Source organism: Perna viridis, chromosome 2 (genome assembly GCF_037379345.1).
Source record: "Perna viridis isolate PV_CMFRI_1.1 ecotype Kerala chromosome 2, ASM3737934v1, whole genome shotgun sequence".
Taxonomy (NCBI): Eukaryota; Metazoa; Mollusca; class Bivalvia; order Mytilida; family Mytilidae; genus Perna; species Perna viridis.
In genome coordinates, this window is record NC_142446.1 from 9821304 (window position 1) to 9830889 (window position 9586).

Here is a 9586-nt window from a genome sequence, read left to right on the forward strand (position 1 = left end):
TACCAGGTGGTGACTATTGAGTCTACTGATACAGAGTAACTGACTAGGTGGTGACTATACTGAGTTACAGACCAGATGGTGGCAGGTAGGTGTATGGATGTTGAGAACTGAATTTAATTGAGCTTTTCATTAGATTATTTACATTTGTGGTTTCCATTAAATTTACACTTGTACCGGTATTTCCCTTGCTTTTGAGTCACATTTGTTCTTATATAAAAGAGTTAGATTTTTAATTTCTTTTAATTTCATTTATATACTAAATGAATTTTGACTCTGGATTTTTTGTAAATTGTGTGCATCATTCCACGCATTATTTTCTAATAATTTAAGTACCACCATCTGTTTTTAGGCTGGGGCATTTCAACCATTCTACAGATCACATGCTCATATTGACACCAAACGACGTGAGCCTTACTTGTTGCCTGAAGAGAACATGAGAATAGTCCGTAATGCCATCAGAACAAGATATACATTCCTGCCTTACTGGTATACTGTGTTTTACAATACTTATAAAAATGGTGGACCTGTTATGGCTCCACTGTGGGCAGAATATCCCAAAGATAAATCCACATTTAAGATGGATGATCAGTATTTGATAGGTTAGTACTCCTTTACTGTAGTTGAATCAGTAAAATTTACCCTTTAAACATAAGTATATTTAACTGTTTATATGATTTCACATAATTCATTGTACGATACTTGATAAAGTTGATTCTTCTTGTTTTATGTTCCACTCCCTTTAGGAATTATTACATCTGTCTGTATGTGTGTTTGTCTGTCTCATATATTTTTTTATGTGAAAATTTCAGCGACTCTTCTTGAGAATGATTTGAAATTTGATATGTAGCTTCATCTTGATAGGTTGTACTGTGTGTTAACTTTTTCCAATTGAAAACAAATAAATTTCCTGTTTCAAAAAATGTTGCTCTTTTAGGTTTCCATTTGAATCTTCATCTTCTCTTTGATCATTTGTGTCTTGAAAATTCAAGGGAATGCTTAAAAATTTGGTTTTAAGGCTGGATTTTGGTGATTGTGCATTTTTATTGTGTGTAAGACTTTTGATTATTGCTTCATTCAATTACTGCTTATTCACATTTTAGATCTGTATGAAAATGGAACACAAGGTTCCTTAAGATGTGGGTATTTCAATCTTGAACAAGATGTCTGTACTTACCCCAGTTCTTCAAGGTTTAATCCTTTGCGGTAATATAAAGCCGTTTCCATTGAACATTTTATTGTTTTTTATCACAAGGTAAATGTATGAGGATCAAGTAAGCAACTTTTGCTCAGTGTCTCCTCTCTATGTGTTCACAAGAATAGAATTCAGTAATTGAAATACATTTGTTATTTTCACTTTCAGTAGATTTATTTATATTTTAGGTTCAGCTTTACTAGTAAAACCTATCACTGAACAAGGAAGCACAGGAACAACTGTTTACTTCCCTGGTTCTAATGATGTAAGTGAACATTGGTATTCTCATATTTAATGCAATATAGTTTTGAGAAATTTAGGTTCTAATTAATCTACAAATCATCTCTTGCTTTTTATGTCATGTTATTTCAACAATAGGATTCTGTAACAGACAATTTTTGATAAAAAGTTTTAATATTTAATATTTAATAAATATTTTTACATAGGTTCTGGAGAAAGTAACCCTGTGTAAATTACTACTATGGAAAAGTTCTTTTTAATGAGAAAATGTTCAACTCTACATATAATAGTCATTTTATTGTTGTTTTCAACAAATGAATGTCATTACCATTTTATATGATACAACCAAGGTAGATGCCATTTTGAAAAAAAAAAAAAATGCTTTGGTATGGTTGTCTGAAAAATTGGTTATTATTCCCCTTCCAGCGACTTTCACTGAGGAGACTTTAGATTTGCACTCCATCATCAGTCAATCTGGCAAATCAGTTTGCCACACATTTTTCTTCGTGTTTGCATATATACATTTAATATCTGGTACATTGCTTACCATGGCATGTTACAGATCAAGTTCAATTTTTGTTCCGGTCCATTGATTTTTTTGCTGAGTTGTGGCCTTGGGCTTAGAAAATTAATGCAAAAACTCAGTTTTCCACACTGTTTTTTTCGTCATATGATAATTGTTACATTGCTTTATTATGACAAGTTACAGATAAAGAATTGCATTCTGGTTTGTTGATTTTTATTTGCTGAGTTATGACCTTTGGAAAATTAAGGAAATACTTAGTTTTCTGCACCTTTTTTTGGCATTCTTGCATTTGATATTTGATTCAGTGCTTAACCTTGACAAGTTACTGATCAAGGATCAAGGATAAATTTTGTTGTGGTCCGGCTTTTTTTTCTTTTTTGCTTAGGTGTGGCCCTTGGACTTCAAAAAAATAATGCAGGCTCAGTTTTCTGCACTTTTCTCTTTTACAAATTATGCATAAAGTTTGCATTCTGTTCTCTTCAAAAACATTTTTCTTTCAGTAGGGGACTGTGTTGTTTCTTCTGAACTAGATTGATTTACCACTTTGAAACATCACTTTTTTATCAGCAAAATGGATATTGGTAATGACAAACTATGTCAAGTTTTGTAAAGTTATCATCTTAATGATCATTTTACATTATCAATTACTGGTGCTTTGATTGTTGAATTTTCTGTCTATCTCCCATAATAGTCTTTCCTTGTTAATCTACTTATAGTTAATTGAATGTTAGTGAGAAATTAAAAGCTCAACTATAATTTCACCTAAAAATGGCTAAAAATTATCAAGCACTGGTCAGGCAAATCTAAGTTATATATTATTATATATTAATATCAAATGTTTGTTATATTCTAGGTTTGGTATGACATCATAACCACACAGCAGTATGCTGGTGGAGCTTCAAACTACATTAGTGCACCATTAGACAAAATTCCTGTTTTTCAAAAAGGTGGATCAATAATACCCAGGAAAATGAGAGTCAGGAGGTCATCAGGACTTATGCATAATGACCCAATCACATTGTTTATATGTCTAGACAAACAGGTAGGATCTTTTTGTTTAATATACTCCATGTTGACAAAAAGATGGGATCTTACTGCTTAACATACTCTGTTGACAAACACATGGGATCTTACTGTTTAACGCACTCCATGTTGAAAGTTTAATGGTGCCATCTTGTTTGTGATACACAATAAATTGGTAGTCTTTAAAATATGATGCTGTAGTAATCTATGGGCATCTATAGATATTTAATGTTCAGACAACTTAAATACAAGTATAAATCTGTGATATTATATCACAAGGTGCAATAACAAAAAAGGAAGGCTAGACTGGTTTTGAGGGTTGTGACTTGAACAATTAAGGGAATGGGGCCAAAAGGGAGCCAGAAACAACTATTTTTAATGACTAGTAAATGGATTTCATTTAAAATGTACAACAATGTGTCACACCACAAAAGGAAGGCTTTATTGATTTTGGGATGTTTGAAATATGCTGTTTATGAATTTGGGGCAAATGGGGGCCCGAAGTAAGCATTTTAATATGCAACTCTGTCTAGACAGAATTTGTTATGGGATATCAGTGTTGGTCTGTCGTCTGTTGCACTTCACACAATAAATAAAAAAATGGTGACACGGATTTTTGCAAAACATTGATGAATTGTTTCTTTCTATTAAAGTGAGCTCCCTTTTAATTTTTATTAATTTTCTCTCTTTCATTTTTTAGTAATGGGACTATATTTGCACTAGAAAGGGACAATTTTATGCTTTCATACTGTAGCTCAAAAACCCAGAAATGTCAATGAACTTTTGGGGAATTGTTCATATATATATATTTAAATTCCCTTTCAATTTTTGTAAATTTTCACATTATTAGCAACTACTTGACACAGTCAATTGATATTTTGGCACAAGATTTATAAATTTGTACCAAATCATGGGATTTGATTTCAAGCATGGCCAACATCTTCCTGTTTGGTGTCTCAGTTTATATACTGACAACATGTTTATGATGATTTAAGTGAGGGTGTGGGGTATCACTAATGGGCAAGGCCCACAGATTTCTTGTTTGTTGAGTTATGGCCAATTGAAGCTGATAGAAGATTAGTATTAATATGTTGTTAGGCTTTGTGTATGAGGAACTGAGCAACTTGTACTCAAATAACATTTGACTTTATAATGTACTTTTATGTTGTTTAATGTATATTACTGATGTCTTGACAAATTGGAAAGTGCTTGTCTTGAAACATACACTGTGCGTCTGTGTCCAAAGTTCAAACAATCATTTCTTATCTGCATACATCATTTCTGTAATATGTCACAGAATGATTTAAAGCCATTTATATGTCAAAGCATGTACATATAGATGATATCACTGACACTCTGTCCCTATGATTTGCTATACCCTGTTATCATCTTGTATGTTTCCCTCCGCCATATCAATTTGTACCTTTTTCTAGGAGATGGCTTAGCCAAAAATTTTAACGTTAATTAAATTAAGGGTTTAGCATGTTGAGAGTAAATTGTTAGTACACTCCTCTTAGTAAATAGTTATCAGGTTTTCATTAAGCTTGACAAAAAGGTTTGACATCATCTGTTGATTTGCATGAAGCATCAAAAGTATTGGCTAAAGCATAAAACTGGAAATTATTTAATGTAAGTTGAAGGAAATTTCTATTCAGGTAGCATTTAGTTGTCACTAAAAGTTAATTAGTCCCTTTTCACTATATATACATGATCAAAATGCAGTATGTATGACTCAGTTGAACATAAATATGGTGCTCAAAACACCAAAGTTTGGTTACCCCCAAGTTTGTTTCATATTTTAAGTTTAAGTATTGTACATGCCATTACGTATTATGGAGCACAATTCTTCTGATACCATTAGATGAAGTCTATGCATTATAGTTTTATTTTTTTATAAAAAGTTGTACAATGAATAATGTTACATGTATGTTTTGTCTATATTTTTCTAACAGGAAAGAGCTAGTGGAGATATATATGTTGATGATTACCATACATTCCAGTATCAAAAGGGAAAATATTTACATCGACAATTTGAGTTTTCTGATGGCCAGTTAATTAACAGGTAAGATAAACAAAATATATCTAGATTATTTCTGTTGTAGCAGCTTCATAATTCACCTGTCAGTTTTTACAGTTTTGCTTAGTAATATGAAGAATGACAAATATAACATTTTCAGATTTCTTTTAAATTTTGCTTACAAAAACCAATGGGAAATATTTGCTGGATAAATTGAAAGTTGATTGCATAATTATTTGTTAGGAAATGTTTGAATATATGAATTACTTAAGCAGCTAGATATTTGTGTTTTTGTTGATACCATAACTTGGCTTTTCAGAAATATTGACACAAATAGTAGTTATGAAACACAAGAATGGATAGAAAGAATTATAATATTAGGACTCAGTAAAAAGCCGAAAGCTGTATCAATAAAAATAGGTGGGTACATTGATTAAGAACCATATATTATTTAACCGGTTTTCATCATTTTTCTGTCTTACAAGTCCATTTCTATTATAAGACCTATAATCAGCATGAACTGTGTTGTACATTTCTGGATGCAGGAAATGTCATGAAGTATGTGGTAAGAGAATATATACTTTATGTTTGGGTTCATATCTTTACTTTGTTAAATAATGCAGATTGTATGAAGTCTGAGTTACTATTATATTATCCATTGTCAATCTGTTTTATACCCCATTCCCCATTTCAAAAGAGATATACTGTATTCTTCGGAATATAAGTTAATTTTTTTTTCAGCAAAATGTCAGCCTCAACTTATTGTCAACTTCAGTTTATATAAGGATTTTTCTAGAAAAAAAATTTCATCTACAATTGATTACATTAGAATTGATTACATTACACTGATTGTTTTCATTCATGGAGTAAACTACAATCACATGTCTTAGGAAAACAAAAGATGTCAATGCAAATCAAACCGGAGATCAAACTCAAAAAGTAATTGATCAGTGCATCTATCCATTTATGAATGAATACAACGTTATATTAAGTAATTCCTAAGTGCTATTCTTCAAAACCATTAAAATATACGAACAAACTCATGAAGATACGTTTACAAAGTCTTTTCAGAGCATTTCAGAGTTATAGGTCCTTTTATATGCAAATTTATACCCATTTATGGTACAATGTAACACATTCGCATGTGTCACTAGTTATAATCAATTAACGTGTTATCTAATTGGCTAATTCCAACCAGATTTAAAGGTAGCAATTCTTCATTATAATTCAGAATACCAGATTATAATGTTTATTAATTACAGGTCTTAATTCAGACTTATTTCACACCTGGGTGCCCACGCTTGATATGTGTACGATCTTTGGGTTTCAATATCAAAGCAATTGATACAAAATTAAATGAAACTAATAAAACTCATTTACAAAATACGCATTATTAGAAATACATGTACTAACAATCTTAACAATGTCATTTAAAGTTACTTTGCTTAAATAATATGATTTGAAAAACTCCTGCTGACGGCTACAGTTTACATCGATGACCTAAGTCTGACCCTTGACTTATCTGGCAAATTCAACCTATCTATGTTTTTTCATCATTTTTAGTCAAAATTTGGCAATGCAACTTGTACTCCATATAGAATTATAGGTTGAAAAATATGGTACATTATAACCCTTATGTTCCATCTGTCCTGCCTGTCTGTTCACATATGACTATAGGGTATCTGTAACTCTTCCTTAGTCACTGAATGGAATTAAATATAACTTTCACAGAATCTCCAAAACCTACTCCAATTGTATATGTTCAACTTACCACTGCCACTTGATATTCTGACAGAAGCTTTGTATAAATATGCAAGATTGAAACGACATGAACTTCCTGTTTTACCACGTTTAAGTAAGTGAAGCTGGGTTCTGACTTGTTTTTTGTATTGTTTACTTATTAATTTATATGCACTTTTTATTCTATCTGCAGGTAACCAACAACAACAGCTTGCATTTGGATATGATCCTAACACATCATTACTAGCCATTAAAAAACCAGGAAGTAAATTACATGAAGATTGTGTCATAACATTACTGTGATATGAAATATATTGTTTATTTATTTGTTACAATCATGTGATTAAAAATGGAAATAATGGTTTTATAATTAGAGTGTAAGTTCTGGAATGTAATGGTACTGTGAGTGTTATTTCTTCAAAGAATTAAACAGGAAGACTTGCATTGGTAAAAGACAAAAAGAATTATGATTATTTTGACAGATGCCTTGAATTAATGTAACCGCCTTTGTTCTATAGGTGGATTATCACCTTAAGCATCTCTTGTTTCTTTTTATTTTGCTATTTAGCGATTTATGTCTGGTTGATAATCAACTTATTTGAATAAACTTTAATATTTTTAAGGTACCAAGTAAAAGAGCATGAGATAGGATATTTCTGGTAGATTTCTTTCATATCATTAGTGTGACAGCCTGAAATTTTTTTAATATTTTGTAGAATGAATTGGTCACAAGTTAAGTGTTTGTTTAACATTGTTTGTGAGGATTAATTGGTATAAATGTTGACCATATTTAAGTCATTCATCCCTCATCTTGGAGGAATAACTCACTTGTTTTTACCACTTTGCTCAAATTTCTGTTTATAAGTTATTATGTCAGAAATTATTTCTGGTTTCTTAAAAAAACTTTTAGCGTTATTCACTCTAAAAGGATTAAGGATATGATGGGATGAAGGTAGGAACACATAAAAAAGAAAGTTCAAATAGTTGCAACAGGGCAGTGGTCAGGTGACTTTCATTGACTAGAACACATTTTGGTTTTTTTTTTAAGTTAAACTGTTGATCTAAATCCATCAGATTTTTTTTTCAAATGTTCCATCCATTTTTACATTAAAATAATAATGGTTGGTAATTTCACAAAAACACATTTTGGTTGAATTTTAGCCCTTTTTATGTATTGTTCAAAACAAAATTCAGAAACATTTTTAATTCCTGTGAGTGAAAAACTGAATACTTAATCAAACAACAAAACGTGACAGATTTATGGCAGACTTTTTTTTCAGCTCATCTTTTTTGATATTTTAAAGGTACCTTCCTTAACAATCCATTGTAAAATAGGCATATTGAATATTAAATATTTTGAAAGCGAGGTCGAAAACCCACATGCATGAATTCATTGATTAAAGAGTATTGTTTAATTGAACAATCTACCAGATTTGAAGACATTTTTTTTAATAGGTTTTTTTCTTGAAGGTTGTTCTATCCCAACTTAAGTAGATGAAGAAAAGTTTCCATCCACTAAATACTTCAGTAGGCAATTGTTTGTCAGATATGACAGTGTTGGTTCACTTAGGTGTTTGTCAGATATGATAGTGTTGGTTCACTTAGGTGTTTGTCAGATATGATAGTGTTGGTTCACTTAGGTGTTTGTCAGATATGACAGTGTTGGTTCACTTAGGTGTTGTGTAGTATTTCTATATATATTTATATAGAATTTTTTATAAGATTACTTAAGATGTTAAGTTAGATTTAAGTTATTTAGAGGATCTTATTGAAACAATGATTTTATAATACTGTGTTGCTTTTTAAGGAGATAGGCTGTCAATATTTCTACAGTGTTTTATTAAACAGGTCTACATTCCATAACTGTAAGCTTACTACTTATGTCAGTTTTCATTTCATTATTTTATATGAATACAACCCAATGTTTGGATCTTTTAGAATTCCAGGGACCAATAGCATGAAACTAGAGATAATTGAGAATCATCTGGACTGGGGGAAGGTGGTGGTCAATTGTTAGTTCTGGTCTATACTCTTGTTTCTATTGAGTTTTGTGAAATTGTTTTATCAAATAGACCTTCAACTTATTTAGATATTTTTGAGATGATATGATACTCTAGACTTTGGGTAATTGCTGCTTGGTAAATAAGATTCCTTAATAAAAGTTACCTCAAATTTCTCATTTGAGCTGTAAGTGCTTACCTCATGAATAGTGCTATAACATAATATCATGGCTTCATCATCAACATTTTGGTCCCTTATAATTGGAGCTCTTTAAGAGCCTACAGTTCGCTATGGGACAAGTCAACTGAGAAACACTAAAAGGAAATGGAAGTTGCATATAGGTATGACAGAAACTATTCTAGAGTTTATTGGGTTTTTTTAACGATATATATTGAATGCCTTTGAAAGGCAAAGAAATTGTCATGTAAAATAGTCAACTTCAATACTGGTGATTGTGTCAATTTTAAACCATGAAGGCTTACAGGGAAGTGGTCAGGTATTACCTTCAAGTCTAACAGGGAAGTGGTAGGTATTGATGGTAATGATTTAATTGATATTTCATATCATTTTCAGTAATTATGTTTCATGATTTTGTATTGTAATTCTGTTCAAATGAAATAAAACTTTCTATTCTGTATAGTGTTATATTTTGAAATCCACGAAATTATCCTTAGAGAACATATCATAGTACCAAATATTTTCTGGCCACATGTTATTTGCTGTTACTATGTCCACACTCTTTTAAATGATGGAATAAATGTGTTTTAAGCTAATCAAATCATAGCTTTTTACATACTGTTGAGTAAGATTTGTTGATTGGTAAAAAAAGACAAAGCTCTAATTTAAA

At 31.0% G+C, this 9586-nt stretch overlaps 1 protein-coding gene across 7 annotated transcripts in view; it reads left to right on the plus strand.

Moving 5' to 3' along the window:
* Positions 1 to 9374, plus strand: part of LOC148623576 (neutral alpha-glucosidase AB-like) — a 42675-nt gene extending 33301 nt beyond the window's left edge. For all 7 annotated transcript variants that reach the window (XM_088565480.1, XM_088565485.1, XM_088565481.1 and 4 more), the window contains 6 exons: positions 350 to 599; positions 1381 to 1457; positions 2812 to 3000; positions 4934 to 5043; positions 5318 to 5418; positions 6932 to 9374. In XM_088565480.1, coding sequence (XP_088421606.1) covers positions 350 to 599; positions 1381 to 1457; positions 2812 to 3000; positions 4934 to 5043; positions 5318 to 5418; positions 6932 to 7041 — 837 coding nt within the window. In that variant the 3' untranslated portion in view covers positions 7042 to 9374. The remainder of the gene's footprint in view (positions 1 to 349; positions 600 to 1380; positions 1458 to 2811; positions 3001 to 4933; positions 5044 to 5317; positions 5419 to 6931) is intronic.
* The last annotated feature ends 212 nt before the right edge of the window (positions 9375 to 9586 follow it).